The sequence below is a fragment of the Astatotilapia calliptera genome, chromosome 18 (genome assembly GCF_900246225.1).
Source record: "Astatotilapia calliptera chromosome 18, fAstCal1.2, whole genome shotgun sequence".
Taxonomy (NCBI): Eukaryota; Metazoa; Chordata; class Actinopteri; order Cichliformes; family Cichlidae; genus Astatotilapia; species Astatotilapia calliptera.
Window position 1 is genome coordinate 5249096 of NC_039319.1, and position 27347 is coordinate 5276442.

At 41.5% G+C, this 27347-nt stretch overlaps 2 protein-coding genes across 12 annotated transcripts in view; one reads left to right on the forward strand and one right to left on the reverse strand.

Moving 5' to 3' along the window:
* The window catches only part of LOC113009931 (disco-interacting protein 2 homolog C), a 226316-nt gene extending 219095 nt beyond the window's left edge, over positions 1–7221 (forward strand). For all 7 annotated transcript variants that reach the window (XM_026148599.1, XM_026148600.1, XM_026148601.1 and 4 more), the window contains 6 exons: positions 824–885; positions 2364–2421; positions 2511–2585; positions 3262–3436; positions 3801–3924; positions 4330–7221. In XM_026148599.1, the coding sequence (XP_026004384.1) occupies positions 824–885; positions 2364–2421; positions 2511–2585; positions 3262–3436; positions 3801–3924; positions 4330–4582 (747 nt within the window). In that variant the 3' untranslated portion in view covers positions 4583–7221. The remainder of the gene's footprint in view (positions 1–823; positions 886–2363; positions 2422–2510; positions 2586–3261; positions 3437–3800; positions 3925–4329) is intronic.
* A 6536-nt stretch (positions 7222–13757) lies between these two features.
* The window catches only part of zmynd11 (zinc finger, MYND-type containing 11), a 29222-nt gene continuing 15632 nt past the window's right edge, over positions 13758–27347 (reverse strand). For 3 of the 5 annotated variants that reach the window (XM_026150693.1, XM_026150696.1, XM_026150695.1), the window contains 12 exons: positions 22633–22794; positions 22221–22298; positions 21391–21483; positions 20217–20304; positions 19013–19068; positions 18785–18862; positions 18440–18558; positions 17960–18248; positions 16198–16272; positions 15269–15547; positions 14992–15177; positions 13758–14293 (listed from right to left, as the gene is read on the reverse strand). In XM_026150693.1, coding sequence (XP_026006478.1) covers positions 14171–14293; positions 14992–15177; positions 15269–15547; positions 16198–16272; positions 17960–18248; positions 18440–18558; positions 18785–18862; positions 19013–19068; positions 20217–20304; positions 21391–21483; positions 22221–22298; positions 22633–22794 — 1626 coding nt within the window. In that variant the 3' untranslated portion in view covers positions 13758–14170. The remainder of the gene's footprint in view (positions 14294–14991; positions 15178–15268; positions 15548–16197; positions 16273–17959; positions 18249–18439; positions 18559–18784; positions 18863–19012; positions 19069–20216; positions 20305–21390; positions 21484–22220; positions 22299–22632; positions 22795–27347) is intronic. The other 2 variants (XM_026150697.1, XM_026150694.1) reach the window with 1 other exon arrangement.

Below are 27347 nucleotides of genomic sequence, written 5' to 3' on the forward strand. Positions count from 1 at the left end.
AATGGAGGGATGGATGGAGGAGAAGAGAAGTCGGAGAGGGGGATCCTTAATCTCGTCCTTTTTCTCCGTCTTAATTTTTCTTCAGTGATTTCACTCATTCAGAGTACAGTAGTCGGCACAAAGAGATCTGACTGAATGCATGTATTGTGCAACCTCTGTGTACTTTAGAAACAGTGAATTTGTCCTGGGTGGGTCGTCACGCGGGTATAATTGCAGCTACTAATCACTTTCCCCTTCTTTACTTTATCGTTTGCATGTCAATCAGGTAGAATCTGACTTTGCAGAAAGTTTGTTGATGTGCATTTATTTTTGAAATTGTTTGACTTTCCTTCTACAATCACTGCTGTTGCTCCCACATTGATCGTTTCACACGGTTGTAAATGCTGTAGATCAGGGGTGGGGAAGTCCAGGCCTTGAGTGCTGGTGTGCTGCAGGTTTTAGATCTCACCCTGGGTCAACACACCTCAATCAAATGATTAGTTTGTTCCCAGGCTTCTGGAGAACTTGTTGAGGAGGTAATTTAGCCAATTAAATCAGCTGTGTTGGATTAAGGAAACAACTAAAACCTGCAGGACACCGGCTCTTGTTGCCTGGAGTTCCCCACCCCTGCTGTAGAGGGTCGGGTTCCCACCTTCCCACCCAAAACATTTACGTCCCTCCTTCAGTGGAGGTAAAGCTTTTCTTTATGACCACACAGCATCCACTGCAGTCTGCTAGGAGTCGATAAGCTGTAGCAATTTTTTGCATAAAAAGCCTTTTTTGAATAAAAAGGACGTTTTGTGAGTCTGTGGTGTTCACACTTTCTCTCGCTGGTGTTTCTCAGGGCACCTCAGGACCTGACCCCACAACTGTTTATGTTGATATGAGGGCGCTGCGACATGACAGGTAAGTGTCCTTGCTGCTTTGTTAGAAGCTTAACAGATACTTTTGCAGAAAGATGTTCGGTGTCTGAAACCTCTTAACGACTGCTTTGGTCACCAGTAATTTGCATGAAAGATGCCAACTGCTCTCCAAGCAGTAGTGAAACTGAGAAGCGTGACGCAGACTGGAAATGGAGACACATTCAGAGTGTGTTTCAGCATTAATTAAAAAAATACATTGTCAGATGGTTCAACAAACACAAAATATTTTCTTCCAGGTATTTTATGGCTCACGTTTCTTCAGGCCGATGGATTTTCGTGCTCGGCTGGAGTCGGCAACACCAGCCTTGTGTATTTTTTAGATGTTGTTTTCATGCACTGAATCGGTTTTCCGTCGACTCTCACGCGGACACAGTCTATTCTGTGCTGTAAAGTCTTCAGCCGGTGTCCTGCGGGATTTCAGCGGCGCCGCAGCGCTCTGCCGGACGGCTTCGCTCGTGAAGTTTGTGAATGAGAGAACACGACTCGGCGAGCGCTCTCAGAATAAATAAAGTGCTCAGCAAAGATTGTTATTGTAATGCGAGGCTTATTCTCTGCAGCTCAGAAGCATCGCTGCAGGCTGACGGTAAAAAAGTCTGAATATAATGAGAAGCTGGAAGTTTCTCTGAGACAATATGACATGCACACTGTCACCCTCACAGCCTCTCCACAGTGTGAGAGGGGTGAACTTTAAAACCCATCAAACCCAGTCTGAGTCACATTTCCTGCTGGGTAACTCCGCCATTTGTTTTGCCAGACTGCTGCTTGTCAGTGAGACAGCTCTGACTCTTAATGAACCAGCCAGGGCTCAACATCAGTGTCAGATTTCAGAGGAGAAACGCCGTCAGTTTTCCAGCTGGTGGAGATGGACAAACACATCCGAGATAACAAGCGAGACTCTGACTTATTCAAACATCTCTGACGAGAAGGGCCTGCGGGATTAAAGGAACAACGGCGAAACGACCAGCAAGAAACCGGCACAAACTGAAAAATGCATTAATTTGAACTCGTCAGGAGCTTGTTACTCATCCCTGAAGCTCCCCAGACACAGTTTCCTGCTCCCTGATGCAGCCCGTCATTACGGTGCTCAGCCTGTGTCTGCTGATTTCCACACAGAAAAGTCGCAGCACACGAAGCAGCAGGGCCGTGCAATCCCGCTGTGTATAAATATAACTGTCAGTGTGCATGATTACATGTAATCACTGCTGATTTAAGCTGGCCCGAGTCTACCACAGGCTCTCCGTGTTTGCAGTCTGACAAACCACTCGTCCTGGTTTATTTTTAGTTTTACTGTTTCAGCTTTTTCCCACAATTCTGTTTTTGTTTTTTTACATCACATCAACATTAGCCGTTAGCGGTCAACAGTCAGAGTTAAGATCCTGTCCAGAATCCTGATTATGGGATGTTGATTAGAGATAATACGCAGCCGACTAACAGAAACGTCCCCGTTTGTCTGCTCTGCAGGGTCAGACTCGTAGAGCGGGGATCGCCACACAGCCTGCCACTGATGGAGTCTGGGAAGGTCAGTTTTATCTAAATTTAACGTTTATTAACTTTTTCAAAGAAGCTGTTTTTGGTCTTTGCTCGATCTGCGTCTCTCTCTTTGAGCAGATCCTGCCGGGGGTCAGAATCATCATCGCCAACCCAGAGACCAAGGGACCAATGGGAGAGTCACATCTGGGAGAGGTTTGTCTGAGCTTTAATGGTCTTCTCTATAAACAGATATTTGTACGTGAAAATAAAAAGGCTTCTGGTTTTCGGACTTTGGTCCAAGCTCCTTTGACCAATCGTGTTTGAGCATCAATGCACCTGCTGAGGTCAGCAGAGTAAGTGATCATTAACCTGAAATATTTACTTTTTTTTTTTTTAAACTCATTGAATTTGATCAATTAAACCTAATATTTACCAATTTCAGTAGAAAAGGTGCGCCTGATATTCTTTGTCTAATTCACTAAAATGTTTTTTTAAAAGGTTTCCTTTGGTAGATGGTGGAAAACAGGAATATTTCTGTCATTTAACAGTTTATCTATTACTTCATTTCTTTGGTTTAGCATGAATGGCCATGGGGGGGGGGTCTTTATCAGTAAAAAGCTGTACATGTGAAAAAAAACCCCAAACAGTTAAAAGCTCAAAATGTACCCCCTCCTGTGCATTTTCCATTGGGCCAGATTGGAGTCCTTGCAGGGCTGATTCTGGCCCCCGGGCCTTATCTTTGTTTTCTCCTGGAAGCTCTGCAAGTGGAAATGACAAGAATCTGGGACATGAAGTGAAAACATGGATGTTTGTCCACATCTGTTTGACGTTTATAGAGGAAATAATCCCTTGACGATTATTTTCTGCTGTATTATTTGTGCGTTTGCAGATCTGGGTGCACAGTGGCCACAACGCCAGCGGTTACTTCACCGTCTACGGGGACGAGGCGCTGCAGTCCGACCATTTCAACTCCAGGCTCAGCTTTGGAGACACGCAGACCGTCTGGGCTCGGACCGGATACCTGGGCTTCCTGCGCAGGACGGAGCTCACCGACGCCAGCGGAGGTCAGGGCGGGCCGTTCGTCGAACACGGTCGACGTGGTTAATGGGGCTGCGGCTGACCTTTAATGATCTCGCACAACAACAAGGAATAAACGATTAAACGGCTTCAGCGCTGATTTTAAGTGCTGCCGGCTCCTCCTGATTGGCTCTTTCTCTCTGCTGAGATCAAGTCTGATATTTAAAACACTCAAATGTTTATTTCCAGCTCATAACAGTCAGATATTCAGACATCTGCAGAAAACGCTGAGTTTACTTCGTGACTTTAATCTGTGCAGGAAGACCGTTCACGTTAAAAGCTTTGATAACTCGTACATTAATCTAAAAGCGCAGCATGGTGGCTTGAAAGGAAATCTGTTCGTGTCCACAGAGCGCCACGATGCCCTGTACGTGGTCGGTGCTTTGGAGGAAGCCATGGAACTCAGAGGGATGCGTTACCACCCCATCGACATCGAGACCTCCGTCATCAGGACGCACAAGAGCATCACAGAGTGGTGAGCATCAGCCAATTATGACATTACAGTGTCTTTATGAAAAAATAAAAAAGTGTGTTCAGCTCTCGCCACGCCTTTACATACGATATGTTACTCGATGTGGTTTCTTGACATTTTTTCACCAACTTTAACCTTGGACGCTAACAATCAAGGTCAAATGCTTTGCCAGCCTAGGTACTCATGTCCCCCGAGGCCTAGCACATTGTCTTGAAGTTTGAAGAATAAAGTTATTCCAGGTTTTCACATTTGTTTTGCCTCGATCGAGCTTTTATTAGAATCTGCTGTCACACCAAATTTGAACGTGATATCTTAAAAACTGTGGATGAGAGCTGCCAACACGTCGATTACACACTCCGCCCCTTCTGGGGTGACAAGAATTCAAGTTTTCGTCATGTGTGTCCGCAGCGCGGTGTTCACGTGGACCAACCTGCTGGTGGTGGTGGTGGAGCTGGACGGTTCGGAGCAGGAGGCCCTGGACTTGGTCCCCCTCGTCACCAATGTGGTGCTGGAGGAGCACTACCTGATCGTGGGCGTGGTGGTGGTGGTGGACATCGGCGTCATCCCCATCAACTCCAGAGGGGAGAAGCAGAGGATGCACCTGCGGGACGGCTTCCTGGCCGACCAGCTGGACCCAATCTATGTGGCCTACAACATGTAGCGCCCCCTGGTGGCTGAAGAATTATTGAGGAAGATGCAAAGACAATTCTGCTCCAGAGACCGAAGGAAGGAAAAGCGGAGCCGAGGCAGAGTTTCCGGCACGAGGGGGAGGAGGTGGTCGACTTTTTTGCCCTGAATTTTGGTGCTTACTCCCAGGCTGCGTAACCGCTGCAAACTAGCTCCCAGAATCCAGCGCTGGCATCTAGATTGCATTCAGGTCATGCTCAGTCTGAGAGGAAGTGCGGTCCCCGGGTCGTGCCGACTGTTTACCGAAAAGTGGAAAACTCGCAGCAGTAGAGGACAATCGTTAGGAAAGATCCCGGCTTTTAAAGTGCGTGTGGCTCACTCTCTATTTTCATGTTATTTGCTTTCCTTAGGCTATTTTTTTGAAAAGGATATTTACACACAAAGAGAAAAAAAACCCTAAACGATATCAACCATTACAAAGTGCGACATATGTTTTGATATGAGGGCGGGGTCTGAGGGGAGCGCGTCGCAGCCGCCCCCCGGTTTTACGATGAGGTACGTTTCTTTCGTATTTTTCTTGTTTTGTTTGGAATCGTTATTTTCTGAAGCCCCATCTCAGCTAAAGTCGGCGTGCTAATTTTCATATACTAACAGCTGCAGCCTTCAACTCAGTTTATTTTTCCGTACAAACTAACGGCTTCGACCGAAGCTAAACACAAATTCATATCATGTAAGTATGTACAAACAGAAACTGATTTAATTTATTTTGTTTCTCTGTTAGAAGTATATGACGAGACATTCGAGAATGTTTTGCTCTTGAATATTTGCTAATATTACGAAAAAGAAAAAAGCATTGTATTATCTTGAGTGAAACAAACTCACATCAAGCCTATTATTGAAAATAGAAATATATGATTATAGATTATATTGAAGATGAGCGTAAGGACTAATCCCAGACAAAAGCAGAAGGATGAGGGGCCGTGCGTCTGCACGTTGGTCTGAAGTGTGTCGGTCAAATGGAAATTATAAAAGCGATGCTCCGAGTTTTATTCCAGCTTTCGTGTGAAGAGTTCTGATCCTGTCCTGGGAATAAACAGAAACGTTGTTTTTATGCTCTTAAATATTAAAACAAATCCCTAAAAGTTCCCAAAAGTTATTTTTTATAGTCGGCTCTTTTTCTAATAACAGAGGATGAAAGTAAAACTTTGCCAGAAATGTAAAGAATCAGAAGTTTAGGTGCTATTGAATGTTGCTCTGTTTGAATTTGCCTTTATTTTAGATTTCCATCTATTATTGGGGCAACTTTTCCAGCTCAGTCACGGGGATAATTATTTGCCTACAAGGGGATGGAGAGCATTGAGTGTCAGGGCTGTTACAGTGAAGTTCATCGCAGTAACCAGGATATCTGTAGCTAATGTGAGCATTTTAGATTAATAGTAAATAATGGAAAATTCATCTACGACTTTTTAATCATTTTAAAAGCCTAAATGTCTCGTACGGTCTCTCAGTCAAAGTAAAGTTGTAAATTTTAGATCCTGACAAATTTATCACGTTTGCCAATTTATCAGTAGGAGCGTTTTAGATATACTGATCCATGAAAATTAAAGAAGAGCTGGGAGAAATGCCCTCCATACATATGGATGAGTCAGCTGATCCGGGCTGGAGAATAGTGAAATCTGTTTGTTAAATCCTCAAATATCAGTATCGCTCTCAAGAATTACAAAGACATGATTTCCTTCAGACAGACCATGAGAGTGGGAAAGTGGTTTGATAGCAGGGATTAAGAGGCGGGGATTGAAAAGTAAATTATGATATGATAGTGGCACATTACGTTGCTGTTAACAGTAACAATAAAGTGTGTGGCATCACGTCCCCCTCGTTTATAAGCATCAGCAGGAGAATGAAGACTGATTCAAAGTATTTCACTAAAAATATCGATATTTGGCACTAGTATCAGCATGTTGCTGTGTTTACATTTTAGCCCCCTTCAGTTTGGAACTACAGATCTCGTGACTAATGCAGTCCAATAATTTATAACAAACGTCTTTTGAAAATGCATCATCTGAGTCAGGAGATTCGTTGCCATCTAGTGGCGACTAGAGGAAATTACAACAGGCTTGTTTTTGGTGTGGTTGGCGCCTTTGGGTCAGAACTCTTCACGCGTCACGTTTCTCTGGGAACAAACAGGTTTACTGATCTTTAAAATGTTAAGAAGTAGGAACATCTGTCGCTTTTCAAACTCTCACAGCTGGACCGAAACGTTCCTTCAGACAGACCGTCAGCAGCGCTCGTTGGACTCGTTTTATCACCCCAAAGTGGCAGTTGTAAATATCAAAGTGGGAAGTCCTTCATATTTTTACACGGACTGATCAATCAGGACTCATACAGTGATGTCACAACAGGAAGAAAGGTGTTTTTGCCAGAGACCCTTTAACTCGTTAGAGCTGCGGGGAGGTCGGAGCAGGGAGGGCCTTCTTCATCGTCTTTGGCGGAGAATGTTCTAGTTTCAATGCCAGGATTTTTTTAAAGTAAAAAAAGCACTTTCTTCAGAGTTTGTTTTTCTTTCTTTTATCGGCAAAATGTATGTCCCTTTTTTTAAGGTTTAAAAATGTCTTATTTGAGTTGACATAAAATCTTTCAGTTAAATAAACATTTCAACAATTTTGACAAGAATTCGATGTTTGTCTTATTTACGGTTCTGCAACATTGTTGCTGTATGCATCACACACGGTGATTCCTGAGTTTTAAAATGTTGCTGATTGAAAACTTTCATGAATATTCCACATTCTTAATTACATCTGAGAAGCTATACAACATGAAACTATAGTATTGTGCAAAAGTCGCGCAGGTCGCTCTGTATTTTGGAGACAAACATGTTTAATTCTTTAAAGTGGCCTTGAGCTACAGTTCTCCCGGCAACACAACTTTGCAAAGAGCCTTTGTCTTTTGGGCAGTTTTACTAGCAGCTTGTTGCTAAAACACTGTTCCCTCCTCTATCCATGAAAAACGCCAACCATCCGGTTGTTCAGTCTGACGTCACTAGCCGTGTCTGGGTCTAAACTCCGCTGCAGGTCCATATATCAAACGATCACTATGGCATTACTGAGAGTTGAAAAACTGTCTAAAGTCTTTCATCTTTAATAAAATGATCAGCGTTCTGCTCTACCAGGTGTAACAATTGAGTTTAACATCCAGGCATCCATGAAAACGGAATTTATGACATTTAACGGAGTTAGAAGTTAGCAGGGAGTTAGCTCGCTAGCTTCTATCTAAATACAATATAGCATGTCCTGACTGCGGCGGTTTGGAAACAAATTTAAATGTACAGCTTTCTTATCACTTCCAACATAAATGAAGACAGAAAGCTAAACAGCAGTGACGTTTGTAGGGTTACTGAAGTTTGGCTAGCTGGTATATAATGATTTGCTACGTGACCGCTAGCGACACAGCTATGTTAGCATAATATAAACAAGCTAACTTTTTTTCCACTAGATAAAAGTTAACGTGAGTGTTCTCGGTGGTCAGGAACAAATGTAATCACATGGCAGGATGCTGTAAAAGGACCAAACTTCAGCCAGGAGAACAACTGAGATAATCCATCCACAATACGAGGTTAGTCATTCATGTACTGCTGCATGGGCTGGGCTGTAGTTACATCCTAAGGTTTTAAAAACTGAGCTTAAATAAATGATTAGTGGTAATAAAAGCCGAGGGAGGGCAACGGTGATCACTGACTGTTTTAGGAGCTTTTTGAGATTAAATCGAATAAAATACATAACATTAAACATGTTAACAACACAAAAGCCATATTAAACGCAGACTACTTTAGGCCCGGAAGTAGGATTCATCACGTCATCACTTAACAATCGGATAGCGGTTGGGGTGGCTGTGGCTCAGGTGGTGGAGCAGATCCAGTGTTGCTAACTCCTCAGTAAGGAAAATCGCTATTGGCTGTCTTAAAAGTCGCTAGAAGTCACTAAATGACGTCATCGCCTAATTTGCATAATTGGTCATGCTAACGTAATTGTAACCTATGTTGTTGGAGAGAGAAATAACATCGTGGAAGAGAGAGTGAGTAAAAAACGTCTTAAACGAATTTAAAATTTATTTAGAACTACAAATTAAATTTCTTTTAGCAATTATTATTTTTTTAATGTCACAATTCCAACCCTGTTCCTTTATCCGGGCCTGGACTGGCAAAAGTGACCCGAGATTGGCACTCTGGTGGAGTTACTTTGTGTGTTTATAAGTAGTTTTAAACCTTGTGATCCACAAAACAGCATAACAGTAAAAGAAGAACTGACTGCGTTACAGTCAGTGCGGAGCAGCGGCTTTGCTCATAAGCGATTCATTTGCAGTCTGGAAGCATGGGTGAACATCTCCTGCCCTGATAGCAGCTGGGGGAGGACTATCCTCCGCCCGTGAGCGCTTTGGCACGGGTGAGGTGCCCACGGCAGCACCGCTGCTTGTTGAGAGTGAAAGCGATACGCGCTTTCACGTCAAAAAGTCGTCATAAGTCTCTAGTAACACCAGAAAAAGTAGCCAGATTTGTTGCTAGTCGCTTTTTAGAAAAAAAAAAGTCGCTAAGGGGCTCTGAAAACTTGCTAAATATAGCGACAAAGTCTCTAAGTTGGCAACACTGAGCAGATCAGCTACTGATTGGAAGGTTGGAGGAGCCAGGAATCGAACCACCACTCTGCATGCCAAATATCCTAGGGCAAGAGACTAACCCCAAATTGCCCTCCGATGCGTTCATCGGAGTGTGAATGTGTGAATGCTTATTAGTTCCACTACATCACGATGGAACAATGAATCCAAACGTGAAAGTTTGGTTCGAATCACCGTCAGGACAAAAGGTACAACAGTATCTGTAAAACAGGAGACTCTGTTGTGAATTTTTGCTGCTTCAGCCCGCGGTGTTCGAGATCTCGTCAATAAGAACACAAATTTTATAGTCAGACTTTTGTCCACCAAGCACGACCATCGGGTTATTTTCACGATGACAGTGATCCCAAACACTTTTCCAGTGCAGTAAAATCATGTCTGGATAGCAAAGCAAAGGTAATGATGAAGAATAAAGGTGGTCATACAAAATACGTGTTCAAACAAAGACTTCCAAGTTCGTTAGAATCGTACAAAACTCTTTTAGCTTATACAGTGCATTTTCATTTCAATAAACCACTGCAACCAAACCAAAAGCAAAATCTAAAATGAGCGGTGGGCCAAGGGGTTTGCAAAGTGCTGCACATTTGCCGTTCTGTGCACTGCTGCTATCTAAACTCTTAATACTGATCACCTAAATATTACTGACGTGGGAATTATATCACTTATATCATTCTTACCTTTAATGTCTTGATGTTGGTTTTTCCTTCAGCCACATTTGGAAATCTGAGTTTAAAGAAACAGTCATTTTTAAATAGGAACCATTTACAGTTAATCAGCATCATACAGAGTAACTTACTGGTAAACAAGTAAACAATATTAAACTAAAGTAAAAATGCATTTCTTAGATACAACCTGCATTATGAAATGCATCATATCCTCAAAAGAAACCAAAACAGACTCTGGAGAACTTGTTGATACATTTATTTCCTCCATGTTAGCACATAGAATATATTTATATACATATTGCTAGCTAAAGTGTCAAAGAAAAAGGGAGAAAACAAAAGAGCATAGAAAATGTTAAGCCACGAGTAAAAGTTTACATATGGACAGAACAACAGGAAGTGAGAACAAAGAAACCTTTACACTGATTTTATTCCTGCTAAAAGTACTTAAAGTACAAAGAGGATCCATGTAGTACACAGTATGTACCAAAATATCCCGAAATAAGAACAGCGAAAAGGCAAATATGATTGGACAATTTGATCGATTCACTCTTATTCAAGCTGAAAACAGCATCGAGAGAGGGGGGATATAAATCATTGTCATATTGCGTTACTCTGAAGGAGTGCAATCACGCCTTTTCTTTTGTTTACGTGAGGGGAAGAAACCGAACGAGGAGCTGGAGGTACACCTTTACTCATGCAGTTCAAAAAGCAGAAATGCAAACTGGAATGGCATCAAAGCTTTACACGTGGCCAGAAAAAGAAAGGTTTAACATAAAAAAAAATCACGTCGAAAGCTTCATGGCTGGATGGACAAATATAAAAACAATAAGAAAAAAAAAAAAATCAAAGCTGCAGCCTCGCAGGTCACGTGTAACACAAACCCCGCCTCCGGTTTGGAAAAGGTCTGCTTTAAAAAGAGATGCTGAAATGTTGAGACACACTGAAGAAGCTTAAAAGAACAATAACTAAATCTCTCTCTCTCTCTCTCTCTCTCACACACACACACACACACACTCTCTCACACACACACACCTGATATGATTGTAAAAAAACTACAACTAACAGTCATCCGCAGGGGGAAAAATCATTTACAATGTACAAATAAGATGACGGAGGGGACAGAAGGATGTTTTATTTACACGTAGTGCACTGAAGATGAGAACTGTGAGCTATGAGAACATGACAGGAGTAACGCACACATCACATCATAAAGGATTTAATGAGTTTTCATGTCTGAGGGACGTTTCAGAGGAACAACCGTTACCGTAAATTCTCTAATAGTGGGCAGCCCAAAAATCACGGGTTAGGTTCATTATCAACAAATTCAGTAAACGGTAAAATCAACAATGAATGAATCTCATTAGTGAGGCTGTGTCTGTGTGTTACACACTTTCAATCTGTCAGAGCAACTACTGCACAGGGACAACAAATCTTAGTCGTCTCTGGTGACGTGTGATTAATTCACACAAGTCTTAATTGTGTCTCCTGATTAGTAAACAGGACTAATCTGATGGTTAAAAAACAAAAACAAAACCCGAATGCAGTTTCCCCACAAAAAAGTCAAAAAGATCATCGAATAAAAAAATAAATAATTTTTTTTTAAATCATTAAAAGTTATGTTTGAGATTGTTGCTGCAGACATTCGAGATCTTGATTTTATTAATGTCTTTAGCTGTGTTTAGAAACATAAAAGCTACACCAGCCTACCCATCAAACTTCCTGTTAATGAAATGCATTTCCTCCAATTTCACAATAAAAGCTGTTCAAGGTAAAAAGTAAGAGCTCATAAAAATGTCGCCCTACATGGTAGCATGCAGTGAAGTGTGCAGATCACATAAAGTAAATGTTGATTACCAAATCGGTTTTTGAGGGTTGGTGAATAAATTTACCTTTTTGTTAAAGTGTTTTTGTAATTTTTTAAGTAACAGAAGTAAGAAGTATGTAGTTTATTTAGTATTTGTGTGAACTGGTCAAACAAAACAGGCACTTTATAGTGAAGAGATTATTTTAAGCTCCGTTTTAGTTTGTGTTGTTGCATTTTGTCACAATTACTACATTAAATAAGGATTCTATGACAGTGTTTTTGCACCGCTCAGATGTTTCATAAAGAAGACAAACATCCAGCACAGTAACAAGTTTTAACCACTTTGTTACATCAGAAATCTTCTTCTTTGAAAAAAAAAAAATGGGCCCGATTAAGTAAAACCCATTTAACAGAGTCTGTGTGTTCACTGCACATTACCGGACTTGTTAAACTCAATTCAGCTCTATATTTTCTACTAGTGTAGCTTTTCGTGACTCACAGCTGGAAACCCCCACAATTATTTTTTGTCTTTAAAAAAAAAAAAAAAAAAAAAACAGACAAACAAATGTTACAGAAATGTTCTATTGTTATTTGAAAAAAATCAAAAGAATAAAGTGTAACAGCCTGATTAGCTGGTGATCATTGGGACAAATATTGCATGTTGCTGTTGGAGAAAGCTGATCTCTTCAAACATTCGACTGCTAAAACACAGCACGTAGTGCATACAAGGATGGAGGCTTCGTTCACAGCCAACAGCACTGAAACTACAGGGCTGCCCACCATGTGAGAATTCACAGCGTCTTATTTTTCATATGTTAAAGGAAAAAGGCAACTTGGGGTAAAGCAAGTTTCTCTCATCTTTCATAACTGAAGAAACAGTCAAACAAAAAAACAAACAAACAAAAAAAAAAATCCATTAAAAACTGGCAATTTTATTGCCCCATCAAAAGAATTCAAATAAAAGTGATTCTAAGCACCGTAATTAGACATCAACACTCAACACTGAGCACAGGGGGAGGAAAAGAAAAAGTTTGATCATTCATATTTGCATATTTTTTATATTGGTCCATCCATTATCACTTCTTTATGGAGACCAGACGTCTGGTCGTTTTTTCCTGCTTGTTTTCCCTTAATGAATGAAAAAAAACTATGAAACTATCTACATGCATGTGGCCTCACTGGGTGAGAGGATGAGAAGAAGAAACGGGCACCGACCACCAACTACAGCATACGCAGTGAAAGAGTCTCATAGCTAGTCACTTCAGATTAAAGGGGGGAAAAAAGATGATGAGGAATCTCGAGTGTACGTCACTAGAAAAATGACACTGATGACGCTCCGGAAAATATACATCTTTTTTTTTTTCCTTTTTAAATACACTGCAGGAGGGCGAAGAGAGGAGAGGAGTCGCCGCCAGATGTTCTCAGGTAGGTTCATCAAAAGGTGCGACTTTTTTTTGGCAATATTACAAGCATTTGGGTTGTTAAGAAAATGAAATGTGCAAACAAAAAAACTAAAAAGAACCAACAACAAACCACCCAACAACAAAACTGTCAAATCATGTAACCTCTCTAAGATCCAGCTCAGGAAAGATTGCTGTACATCCCCTCGGCTTCAGTACAAACTCAAAACTTCCTGGTTTCATCCAACTCATAAAAAAAACACAGTCTAGTCCCCCCCAAAAAAAGAAACCAAAAATGTGCATAATTACAATAAAAATCTCTCATGGAAGATTTTTTTTTTTTTGGTCGGCATCTTTTAAAGCCGACTTTTTGACCCTGTTCCCAATAAGTGACTTTAGGACAATAAAATTTTCGATAAAAATGGTAAAAGGTGCTATCCACCGCAATCGATTCGTGAAAAGAATAAATTGCATTAAAGTCAGCGAGCCTTTTAATCCACAATTTAATGTTTTTTTGTTGTTTTTTTCCTTTTTAAAACCGGTTTTCTGTATGAAAGCGGAGTCAGTCTGATGCTGCGATGGTGCTTACGGTACCTTTTTTTTTAAAATGTTCTGTAGGATCGACGGCGTGCGCTTTGCTGCATTTACAGTAAGAAAAAGGTTTCTTTTAAAAAGTCAGGTAATAAAATGTATTCAGTTAATGCTCACCTGTTCCTACACACTTAAATAACACATTCTCCAACACAAAATTAGCACTTCAGTAAAAAAAAGAAAAGAAAAAAAAAAGAAGAGGGAAAAAACAAGGTCATAACTCGTTCGAGTCATGCTGTTGAACAAACTGTTCACTGTTCAGAAAAAATAAAAGCGTAGAAAGTAAAATCAATACAATGGGTACATTAAATAATAGAAACAAAACCGCTCCGCACGCACAAAAAACCATCGGGTCCACAAAGTTTTCAGGAAGGCAAGTCGAGAAGCAGGAGGGAGAAGAGTGTTTGTGTTTGTTGTAGACACTGACTGACAGGAGGAGGCGAGGACAGAGCCAATGGCGTGCTGTGTAAGGTCGGGTAGGGGCGGGGCTTGTTCATTCATCTCTTCCTGCGGCAGGTTCGTTTGTGGTCGGCGTGCCAGTGCTCCTGCTGACATTTGATGGAGCAGTACGAGGTGTTCCAGCAGCAGTGGTACATGGCCTCCTCCTCGCAGTTATAACACTGCAGGCACAGGAAACAGCCAAAGGTAAACAAAAACAGGTAAACAAGACCTCAGCTGCTTTTTTCTATTAGTGCCTACTCTGTTCTACCGTTACAATTTAGTACCTCCTAATGTGGTCGTTGTCATAGCAACACGACTTGATATGTGGCTCGAACGCAAAGGTGGATGTCGAGGTGAGAATATACCCGCTGCTCTGTCTGAATTTTCGTCAGATTCTGCGAACATGGCGTCATTTTTTGTAGCCTTTTCCCTCGTAGCTGGTTTTCAAAAATGGCGGTTTAGAGAACCAGACGCTCGCATGTCTGCTTGAGTGACGCTGCTGACCAGCCAATCGGTGGCATGCAGGCTGACGCCGTCACATTTCAGTACCTGCTCAGACAGCGGCGAACTGAGCGGCTCCGAGTAGGTACTAATGGAAAAGGAGCTATAATAATAATAATAATAATAATAATAATAATAATAATAATAATAATAATAATAATAAAACATATATAATACACTGGTTCCAGGTTTTTTCTTGTGATGACCTTAAATCTGCGTTTTAAATCACTGACACTGGGATTTCTTTGGGTTGTGAAAATCATCTTGGACAAAAAAAAAAATTGGAAGATTGTGTTTGTGCGTTTTTATAACTAATAAAAGAAGAAATCTTCTTTATATTCAGGCACACTTTAAGCTCTCGGTTAACTGAACTCACCCACTGCTTCTTCTTGGTCTGGGAGATGAGCTGTTTGTGTTGAGCCACCAGCTTCTTCACCTCCTCCACCAGCTCCTCTTTGCACTTCTCCTTCACCTGCTTACATTTCCTCTCCATCTCCGCCTGAGCTCCAGCCACCGCCTTACTCACCGCCTGGCGTTTCTCCTCCTCCATCTCTGCACGGAGCTGTAGAGAACACGCACACTTAGGTTTGGAACTGGTCCAAAGTGCTCTCCATCATTAGAAGACAAACCCGAGTCGTTTCATACAAACGCACCTTCTCCAGAGCTTCTCTGACGACCCTCTCCGTCTCCCTCTTGTTGTCGGCCTTCATCATCTCCTTCACGTCGTTGAAGACCTTGGTGTACTTCTCGTGGCACATGTTCTGACAGGCACCATCGCTGTTGGTCTGCGTGCCGCGATGCAGCGTGCGCGGCGACCCCCCGTTGGCCTTCTTGGTCTGCGTGGACACCGACAGCTTTTCTGGCTGCTGCGGTGCCGACGACACCGGGATCTCCTGGCTGGAGCTGACGGCCTCCATCTCCGGCTCCGGGTCCTAAGGGAAAGGATGTGATGTCTCTTAGAAGAAGTGACAGCAGGATGCTTCTGTGCCAGCTGTCACACAGATTCCTCCATCTTGGCCTGCAGCTGGTTACAGTAGTTCCTGCTCAGCTATAAGCCACTCTAACCAGAAAACATGAGAGCTGAGAGCTTGCAGCTCCAATCCAGGACAGACAAAATCTGAAGTATCAGTATCAACCTGGATTTCTCTTTGAGAAAAAAAATTAATGCATTTAAAAAAAATGTATTCCTCAAAAATAACTTCAAGCAATTTGAGCACAAACCCTGTCTGTCTGCAAATGTTTGTTCCAACCACCGAGGAGCTTTTGCATTCTTGATTTAGAAATTTCCACCCACTCGTTGCTGCGGATCGCTTCAAGCGATGCTGAAGTGGTTCATGCTGGATTTCAAAGTCTGCTTTTGATCACTGCCCTGAAGAACCCACTCATTTCTTTTACTTCACTTTCCTGCACAACATTTGCACCCACAGCTTGCTGGGATTTAGTGAGATGTCATGTGTCCCCTCTACATAACCCCAAATCAGAATATTTCCACCCTCATGCTCATGCCATGTACTTAGCATATAGCATCAGGTTATAAATCAGTTTGCAGCCAAAGAACACAAAATATATAACAGCTGCTTACACTGACTTCTTCTTTGGGCTCAACCGTGTGACTCCGACGGCTTTTCTTTGCCTTGGGCTCCTGGCTGCCTTTGAGCTGGGGGGAAAAACAGAAAGGGTCAATAATCAGTGAGTACGCTGGCGTCCCAGCAGGCTTTCTTAAATGATGACAGAAAAGATGGAAACAAAGGATATTAAAGAAAGTAGTTTAAAAATAACCTTTAAAGGCTGGTAAAGACCGTTTTAAACAGTTCACAGATTATCATCATGTCTAAATCAGTACTCACAATTAGACTAATTTAAGGAACTCGGGATCTAATAAGGAATTTCTCATAAAACAAAACAAAAATCTACCAAAACGAAGTCAATAAAATTTTTATAGCTGCTTTTTAAGTGTATAATTCATGTATTAACCGATTTAAGCATTACAGTTACTGCTCCATAGAAAATATCTGATTCAAGTTTGTTTCCATGTGTCCTTAATAGTTGTGTCAGTATGATTTATGTTTTATTAGCCTCATAATTTAAGGATTTGCATCCAAAGGAACTCTGAAAATTACAAAACCCTCAGCCAACAATGTAGCAGTTCAGCCACCAGAGGGCACTGTTTGTTTTATTTTAGTCTAATCTACCCGAGTTGGGTTTATTTTAGTGCCAAGTTGTGTTAAAGTTTTATTGTGTTTGTTTCCGTAACTAAACTTTTTTTATTTAATGCAACAGCTTTTGGTTTGGTAAGTTTACGATCAAACTACCTGTCGCTTCGGTGTGTTTAAGCGTTTTAGGACGAGTTTGAGGCGTGTGGTCGCTCTAAATATAAAAGGTGCTATAGAAGAGAAACCCTCACAGGAAGTGTAAACACGACTCAAGGTCAAGTTGTGAATGTTTGCATCTTTGGGTACTGTGTAGAAACTTATTAGCCCTTTGTGACGAGTTAGTTTATATCCTAATCAGGTCTAAGCTTTTTCCTGTTATGTACTTGTTATTTTTAAAGAAAGCATGTCCTCATATGGGCCAGTGCATTTATTTTACAGCAACACAGTATAAAGTCACTACTGACTCTATACTAGTACGCAGAGCTGTGAGGAACTTAGTTTGTTCTTTTGAACTACTACATTGTTGCAGAAACATTGTAAACTACACTGCACACCCAAACCTCAAACAACTTCATTCACACAAACTGGAACATTACCGGGTCAACTGTCATAGTTTTCACATGATGAAAACTGGAAACAAAAAGGGACAAAGCATTTATTCCCAGAGGTTCGACTATCCGGTCAAAAATGTTAATGCTGCTCTTTTCATCCAGGGAAACTGAGAACCTTCCAGGCCTTCATGTCAGCTTCAAAACTGGCTTTTGTACTTTTAAAAAAACAAACAAAAAAAAAACCCTCATTAAGTTTTAAGGAGGGCTTTGAAACAGAGACAGCATTAAAAAGCTATTTTTGAAAGTAAGACACAACAAAAAGATTGTTTCCGGGTGTACAACTGATACTGGGCCCATCCAGGGTGTACTGGAGAGGTGAATGTCTCAGCATGTCACTGGAAAAGCTCAGTAGACAGCTGGAGAGAGGGAGGTCAGGCCATCTCTTCTTTCTCTGCTGCCGCAACAACCCCGAAGAAAACGAACAGAGGTTTTTGAAAGCGCAGGAAGTATGCAGACGTGGAAGACTAACGGAAATCAAAACCCCATGAAGACATTCTCTTGGCCGTCTTTGGCCTCCAACATCTTATCCTGTAATTCACAAAGTAGAAAAGGGGATTAAAAGCGTGATGGCTCCACTTACATGGCGGACCTGCTCATTGCTGGTGGAGGAGATGCTGGACTCTGCTTCGTCCGTCCGCTCCATCCTGTCCGTCCTCACGCTGCCCTCCTCCTGCTGCTGCTGCCGCTGACTCTGTTGGTGTGGCGGGCTGCCGTCCTCCATCTTCGTTTTCCAGAAGCGTCCTTCCTTCAGGAAGCTCTGGTACACCTCCAGCTCTTCACACGCTTTTTTCCAACCATTGCTGCGCTTCACCTGCAGCTGCTGCACGCTCACCTTGATGTCCTGGATGTTCTCTGAGGGGATCCACGCTCTGCAGGCCAACAAAGAAGAACAACCATTACGATTGACAGGTTTCAAGCTCTATTCAACTTCAGTTTAGTGTTGAGAAATGATTTTAAAAGTAATTTAAAGTAAGAATCTGGTGTAAAACAGTCACGGCATGCGGCGCTGTCTGAAAACAATCAGAGGAGTCATGCTGTGCTTTGTTATAGTTGTGCTAACCTCTGGTGTTGATGTCCAAAGAAGCGTACGTCCACCTGGTTGTCCTCTCTCTGCAGGACTTTGGCTGGCCAGTAGCCAAAACCTTTCATCTTGGCCCAAACCAAGTCATGGCTGGGGCTCTGCCACGCAACACAGAGAAAACTTATCAGGAACAAGATGCAACAGACGTGATCAGCTCATTTACAGAGATCGTTCTGTAAATGCAACAGACATTCAGCGCACAGTAAAGCTGCATTTCTCAGCTGCCGTCAGCACAAATATTTGCACGAATAAAGATCATTTTTCTGCTGCTAAAAAGAATAAAGTGGAAATTTAGCCTGTTGAAGCCACTTTGTTTATACTCACACAGGGATAACAGAACCAGTTGTCGGGCCGGGCGTTCGACAGGTAGAAACAGTTCTTGCATAGCAACAACTCATTCAACTGGAAGACAGAGAGAGTGGGAGGAAAGAGAAAGGAGTGCTCATTGTCCCAAAAAACACATCTCAACTTGTCACTAATTAAAGTTAATGAAAGGAGCTGCGCGATGAACTCCAAACTGGAGTGTAAGAGGAAACGATAAAAAGACGATACCTCGTGACACGTGTCACTGAAGAGCAACCGTGCAATCTCGGCCTGGTCGCTGTGAACTGCAACATACAAAATAAGACAGCAAAACCTCTCAGTCTGGTCACATCAAGGTTAATACAAGAAAAATCCCAAACCTCAACTAAAACATCAGGACATGAAACACTTTGGGTAGTGATAGTAAACCTAATGGTTTCTGGTGTTAACTCCAGGTTTGATACTCAGTCTGGTTTTTGGGATCACTGAATTCAAACCCAGCAGGCGCTGCTGTTAAACAATATTTTAATGAACATCCAAGGAGAAATTGTGAGGTTTAATAATGTTCTGCAAGTCATCTTGTTGTTATGGTTCTTTTTTGTTTTTTAGCCTAATGAGTTCAGCTCGTGGAGACGATTCTCTAAAGCTTCATTGAATGTATTTAAAAACAAGCATTTGTTTCCTTGTTTAAAATTTGAGATTCAGGGCTTTCAGATTATCAAATAACAAAATTTTGTTGAGCCGTAAAAGCTCGACACGTGTTACCGGTGTGTTAATTAGCCAAACATAACAAGTAAAACTCTCTAATGTTAAGCTATAAGCAAACCAGGCCACAGTCACATGACTTCAGCACCACCACCAGCAAATCCTGTCCTCTGTGTGAGGACATCAAATGTCCCCAACAACTTACAGTCTCAGTCTGACACTTGCTGACATTCATCCTCTGATAAAAGCTACAAAATTCAGTTTGTTTTTTTAAAACAAGGCGAAATTGTCTAAAGCTAGAATTAACCACAGATCTTAAGGCAGCAAAACAAACAAACAAACAAACAAACACACAGAAAACCATTTCAGAAGCGAGGCAGATTAAAAGGACTTAAATGTCCAGGTGTACCCTGACTTTCATCCCACCACAGCTGGGACAGGCTGCAGCAACTCTGACATGGATAAGTGGAAGAACATGGATGGATGGATATACTGAAAAATTGTCAAATTGTCCAAAAATGATTCCATGCATTCAATTTATTGATAAAAACATTTAAAACAGACTAACACTAAATTTAATATTCGTTTTATTAAAATTGAATTCTTGTAAGATTCACTCTTTTTACAAAACAGTCAACATTTGGGAACTTTTTTGCTTTTTGTTAAGAGGAAACAGGGTTTACTTTAAACTCCTCAATCTAAGGTCGGTGTGTTTCATAACCAGTATGTGGCGACACATTGAACCCACCTCCGTACAGTATGGCAGTGTTGTGAACAATCATCTGAGCGTCTGCTTTGAACTCTTCAAAAGTCTTGTACTTTCCTTCAGACAGATTCTGAAAGAGTCACAAATATTGAAAAGAAATTTATTCAGGAGGAGAACGAGGACAAAGAGTCCACTCACATGCTGAGTGTGTGTTAGGTGAGTGATACAAAAGAGGTTACCACACACACACACACACACACACACACACACACACACACACACACACACACACACACACACACCCCCCCTTTGGCAGGAGCTGGATGTGATGCACGCCTTACCACAGCACAGCCCTGCCTGTCTGACCAAATCTTGCAAAATGGTTATTTGCAAACCATTCCCAGTACTTAAGACTCAAGTCAAATTTATTTGCATAGGGCCATTCCTCATCTTGCTAACTTTTTCTTGTGTTATGTGTTTGCATCACTGAACTGTACATAATACAATGTAACAAGTGTTCCTTTTAACATTTAAGGTTTCATGTTTGCTCCACTTGATCAGAGTCAATTTCTGTGGGGAGGAATTTGATCTTCCCCAATCAAACGCTGGTACCTATGTGAGTCCAAAGTCTTTCTAGCGCTGATGAGATGGCCATGCTAAAGTAGCAGAGTTTTGAAAGCGGAGCAGAACAATATATTAGACAATACTGAGAATAGATTCCAGTGCACATACTTGGTTCCACCTCACAGCCTGAGAATAGCTTGACAAGGGTGTTAGTCCCATCACAAGCTGATTAGCTAATCAATAGTCATCTCAGAGAGCTCACTGGAGCGTTCGCTTTTCAGCGGAGAAATTACACAGTTTCATACCACGATGCCAGAACCCACTCAGGAGTGGATGAACTCAAAGTTCTGGACCCTGGAAAGTTTTTAGACTAAAACCAAGTTAAAAAAGGGGCTTCAATGTAATTCACAGAGATTACCTCCAGGTCTGTTGAAAAAAAAATAATAATAAATGTGGAAAAGAAAAATCGGCTTCTAAACTAACTGATGTCCAAATCCAGCTCACAGAAACAAGCCTGACAACCCAGATGTTAGGAGAACCCAGTACATGATTCTGAAAACAGTGAAGGTCAAAATGGCTGTGAAAATAACACAAATATACTTAATCAGACAAATGTAAGCGGAGCTGTGATGATGCCGAGCTCCACTGTTACCTCTTGGATGTTGGAGACGTCCAGTGCAGTGTGGATCAGTCGTCTGTACATGGGATGTTTAGTGTCTTTGCCTTTTTTGTTCAGGTCCACTGCCTGCAACGTAGACGAGGTGTAACGATAAAACGCAGTCTGACGTAGAAAAGCAGGGATGTGTTAGAGGAAGGTGACGGAGTAATGAAGGAGGGGGAGCCTGGGAGGTCTACATCGATAGAGGCAGCATGCGGGGTTAATGATGAGATTTAATATGCCTTTAAGAGGGAGACGGGGGGAAGATAAAGGAGAGAGGAGATGGAGGGACTGAGTGTGGGCATGGAGACGTAATGGGAGAAAAGATGAGGGGAAGGGTTGTATAATGAGGCCTTTTTTTACTATTACACTGATTCAGCTCCATATTTTTATTCTCGGACTTGAAAACAATCAATATTTATCATTAGTTTTTCTGCAGCTCCTCAGTTGAAGTTCGCGTCCGTCCACCTTTTAAGCCAGCACTCTACTAATCGGCTGCTTCTCACGAGTAGACCGTTTAAACATTAGGTGGGCGGGGCTTCTGATGTCACAGCCAGAGCCGCGCGTGCCTGAGATGAAACGAAGCATTCAGAGCAGCCTGAAGCATGACTTTTTGGCTCACAGGAATTTCTCGCACATATGCTGGTCTTATTATTGAAAAACCTCAGCGTGAGCACCCACAGCTGTATATGTGTAACTACGGTAACGAAACAGGAGGAAAAAGGATTTGTAACATGCAAATCTTGTAAGCTGGATTTCCATAGTTAGGTTTGATGACAACAACAACAAAAACAACCAGGAGTAAAAGTACAAGCTGTTCTCACCCTCTCCTTCATACGCTGGACAATGAAGCGCAGGTATTTACACATCTCCTGTTTGTTTAAGTTCTTCTTTTTACTTCCCTGATGATGTGCAGAAAGAAAGAAAAAAACCAGACAGACATCACATCACTGCAGGAAGTGTTCTGACAGTGTAATAGAAATACATTTCAATATTAAGTCATTATGGCCCCTGGCAGCTGTTAGAAAGGCAATATCCTGAAATATTAAAAGATAAAATCCTGTTGGAGAGAAACAGAAAGCAGTGTGGGACAGAAACGACTCTATGTGTGAAAAAAAAAAAAGACTAAGACTGTAGGATCATCTGTTTGTAAAGACCAGCCTTATTCTTAATCATCAAACAGCCCAGAATCTGTTCACTTTCTCACGAACGTGCTTGCACTCTTCGAGCACCCACCCTGCAGACGACGCACTGCCAGGGAGATCCTCCATCTCTGGGCTTGCACTCGTCCGACAGACACTTGAGATGATAGACTCGGAAGCAGTTGTCACATGTTAGGACGTCACCCGGTAGGTGACACTCGAAGCAGTACCAGTCGTGGCTCTCCGTCTCCCAGTCCTGCAGCGAAGACACAGCAAAGCACAAGTTTGGGTGACCCCCCCCCTCCAACCCGCCAACCACAGCAGGGGAGGAAATGATTTTTTTTTTTTTTTTCCTATCCTCCATCCTTGATTAAAGCTAGCTCACTAGGATGTCAAGCAACAGAGCAGAGAGACCAGTTAATTCCTGAAAGTGTCAGGATTTGCCCCACTGAGAAGCATCAACCTGTTTACTCAGCACTGACAAGGACCATCAAAAGCCTCAATTTTATTGGTTTAGCGCGCCATCGTAATCAAGATTTCTATATGGATCCTACTCGTCCTTTTTCCTGATTTGATGTCTGCGATGTGACTCACTTTCGATTTTATATTTAATTTTTTGTAATTTATTGCTAGAGGACACAGGGGAGTCAGGTCAGATATAAACCCTAAGAACAAAAACTGACTGGTAACCTACAGGTAACAAAGTCTACTGCTTTTTTGCTGCTCATGTTCAGATATGTCTAGAAAATATATGCAAATACATTCTAGCACATGTGACTGAATAGCTGGTGGTATGATTGTAATATTAGGAACACTCGCTTCCCGAGTGCATTGCAGCAGAAACTTTTAAATACATCATTTCATTGAAATTCTACAGGAATCCTCTATAAATGCACACTGACCAAACTTCCTCACATAGCCTGGGAAAAAAAACCTTTTCATCCTGAATCTGATTATGGAGACACACTCTGTGCATCAGCAGTGAAGTCATTTAGCCCAAAAAAGCTAATTTGGACAAATAACACTGTCCTTGTGATAGCTGAGTAAAAGGTCAATGATTCAAAGTGTGAATCAGTAAGATCATCTGGGTGGAAATATCTTTCCTCTCAGAAAATATGTTAAGCTGGTTTTCAGAAAGAGCCCTTCAAGCCTTTTTCCCTCTTTTGTGGATATACAAGAATGAAAAGAAAAAAAGTGGTTGTGCCGAGTTCCTACAAGGTGTGAATGTGGTGAACGGCCTGAGTGATGAACACTACTACGGGAGGGAATCATTCGATTGTTCCTAGATAAACGCAAACAGGGAAGCGGCAGGGCAAAAATGCAGTTTATCTATAAATCAATGCAGCTGTTGAACAACTACAAAGAGGCTTCACAAATGCTAATATTAAAGTAGTGAAGGTTTATTTGGCGTTCTTAAATTATAAATTTATTATTTTTGTCGACCTTTCCTTTTCAAAACTTTTGTTTTAATTGCTTTTTTGTGGTTTGCTCAATTTTAATGAATGCCTGCTACTTCTCTCGGCAATTACTGGCTAGCCTTGGGGCCGGGCATCAATCCTCATTAGTAGGACCACAAACGTGTTTAAATTTCTGTAATGCTCTGTAATCTGGTTTTCTTATGCTAATGTGCAACATTTAACATTTCCCTGCGATGGACTTTAAGTAGAACTGCACAATACAGCTATTGCCATATAATTCAGCCATATTATTGTATCAGCCAATACCCAGCTGATCCTCCTCTATTCCCTGCTAAAAGTAACACAGTCAAGTCCGGCAATTTGTGACCGGTGACACAGTTTTTACGAAGATGGTGCAACAGATTAGAAATGAAATGATCAAGACTGCAGATTCTCAGCTTTAGCTCAAAAGTCTGAAAATAGAAAATACTGTGCTAACCACTGCGTCACCAGAAAGGAGTTTCCTCCTGCTTTTATTGAACTATAATTAAAAGTTGTGTTCATAGAGAACAGCCTGTGAATGGATGATGTGCAGGAGCATTCCACGGCGTATCCGTAGCATTCAGCAGGTCAACTGAGTTGCGCCGAGACGGGAAGTAAAAGCACTAGAAATTCACGTACTTATCAGCCTGTCAAGAGTCCAACTCCTCCCACTCACAGCCTTGCCGACACAGTGGGTCCAGCAGGAGTCGTGACTGAGTGCAGCTCAAAAAAAGGAAATGCAAAAAAAAAAACAAACCCAAAAACAGCACTTCTATTTCTCTTGATTTCTTCTCCATGTGCTGCTATAGTTTAGGTTTTGAGGGGGGTGAAGCACACTGGCTAATAGCTGCAGCAATGACAAAGTAGTAAAGAGTTTCTGATGAGGTCTGTTTGCCTTCTGCTTGCTCAATACTGAAGAAAATCTTTTTAAGAATGCATTTTCCTAAACAATCCTGACAAGTCTTTAAACAAAAGACTGTAACAAAAATCGAAAGTGCAGGAGTGTAACCCGCTGCTTCATATAGGGGATGAAACTAGCCATAAAAACACCTGCAGGACTCATTTGTCCTGCAGGTTTTTCGCATTTCTATTTTTTTTAAGCATCTCTTTCGGACCTTCAAATGCATCTCACTGCATCAAAGTATATCCTAATCCCTAAAACTCATCTGTAGGAGCCAGGGAAGCAAAAGGACATCAGGAGTTACAACTGAGGATGAACAGCTCAATCCTTTGCAGAACTCTTTTTACTGGTGAAGTTTAAAACAAATATATTAGTGTTGGAAGAAGACTTTATGAATAAGCTGTTCTAGTTATGATCAACTGTTTGTTTAAGCAATTAAATACTGTTCTCCATCTGTAACTGTAAATAAGAATGTTTATCAACTAGCAAAAAAAACAAACAAACAAAGGAGCCCTAATGTTGTTATGCCACACATCATTATTAATCGATGTTTAAAATAAGGCTCCAAATCGAGATGTTGTATTGCCTCGAACTCGAATGAAATAAGGAACTGAGGACGTATAAACTCAAAGGAGACGAGGAAAGAAAGTCAGAAAGTGATCCTCAGGTTTTACTTGCATCCGTTTTTTTTAAAAAGATTGGAATAATTTAATAGCTGATTGCACAAATTAATTACAAATTACAAAATGTAATTGCTGTTTTTATAATTTTATTCATTAAAAAAATAATAAATCTATGAACAAATTGATGGCGTGTTTAACAGAGCTGAAAATAAATTAAATCATTAATTGAAAAATTCTTTAAAGAACAAAAATTTAAGATAATTTTTTTTTGGGGGGGGGGGGGGGGGGGGCATAATTTTCAATGAACCCCTTGAATTAAAGCTGAGAGTCCGTCTATCACATCTCGCTTGCTTCGCTTTAAACCCACAGTGGTAATGCGCAGATTCAAACCTGCACATCTACATTGCCATTTCAGGCACATACAGGATCTCACCACTGTAGCAGTGATCGTGGTCAGACCACATATTTTCGTCCAAAGTTTATCTGGGAACAAAATGAGCTCACACGAAGTACAACCTCAAAGATTCCCAGCTGAACAGAACTGAAGGAGGGTTCAAAATTTAAGTCCGCGTAGATGTAAACACACTCTAAAAATCCATGCACCGATTCGTCAAAGGACTTCTAAAGCGTAATAGTCTCTTCACCCACACAAACACTTGAAAAACAGAGAGATGGTGCTCATGTTCTGCTGAGTGTCAAGAGCCACTTCACTATTGTTGGACTGTCTGATGAAAGACAAGTGGCTGACTTCAAAAAGCCAGAGCTCTGTGAGCCAAGGACACGACGTCTGTGGTTTCAGCAAAGTGACTTTTAACACAAGTGCGGACAGATTTGGGCCCAAGCACAACAGATATTATTACAATAACAACGTTTGAATACAGACTCGGCAACACCAACACTAAGATAGAGATACGACTATAAAACTGTGCTTAGCTAAAGTTCAACTCCCCCCAAAAAAAGCCTTTTATGAGTTCCAATCACAGACTTCTCTTAACCGTGAAGCGCTTCTTTGCTTTTTGGGAGAAATGTGCCCCGACTATAAGCTGCCAAGGCGAGGGCTTTGAGAGCGATAGAGGAAGAACCGAGGCAGTGAGAGTTGGCTGCCTTTAGCTTTACTCTGGTTAACAGCTCTGTACTGTCAGTGTCAAGCTGGGACACTCCACAGAGCCGGGCAAGGTCGAGCAGCAGGGCTAGCATGCCTTATTGTGACCCACAAAAAACAACTCCAGGATTCATCTCCATTGTAAGGCTTCACTCCCAGCCTACAAACACAGATCCATCACTACAGCACCATCAGTGGGCATTTTTGTTTGCCTTTGAGCAGTACCACCATTACTGCAATGTCAAGTAGCTATGGTTTGTACTGCTGCCTGATGATAGTGACAACTGAATAAGTAGTCGTGACTACTTAGTTGGGTAGAAAACCCTGACAAGGGTTTGCACTGCTGATGGTTTTTTGGTTGCCCCAGTTAAAGCAACTAACAGAATAATGAGCTGACTGAGATAATTTATCTCCATTTCAGTGGCTCAGAGGATCAAAGGCTGCTAATGCTGGTTAGCTAAGCAGTGGCTTTTGTTACATAAGTTACCATGTTAAGCTAGCCCGCATCAAACTCAGTCAAGCTCAATAAGAATATCTGTGAATGAAAAATGTCTGTGTTGCTATGACGAACAAAGTCCTTTCTGTTAGCATTTCTGATCCTGTCTCTCTCCACAGGCCCAAGTAAAATGTTTATTCTCAGAGAGAAGCACTAAGTTTGAGTTTTTCCAGCTATCAGAGCAGTTTGGAGCCTATGTTCATAGCGTGCAGACGTTTTAAACCTTGCTAGGGAGGCAACATTGCAAC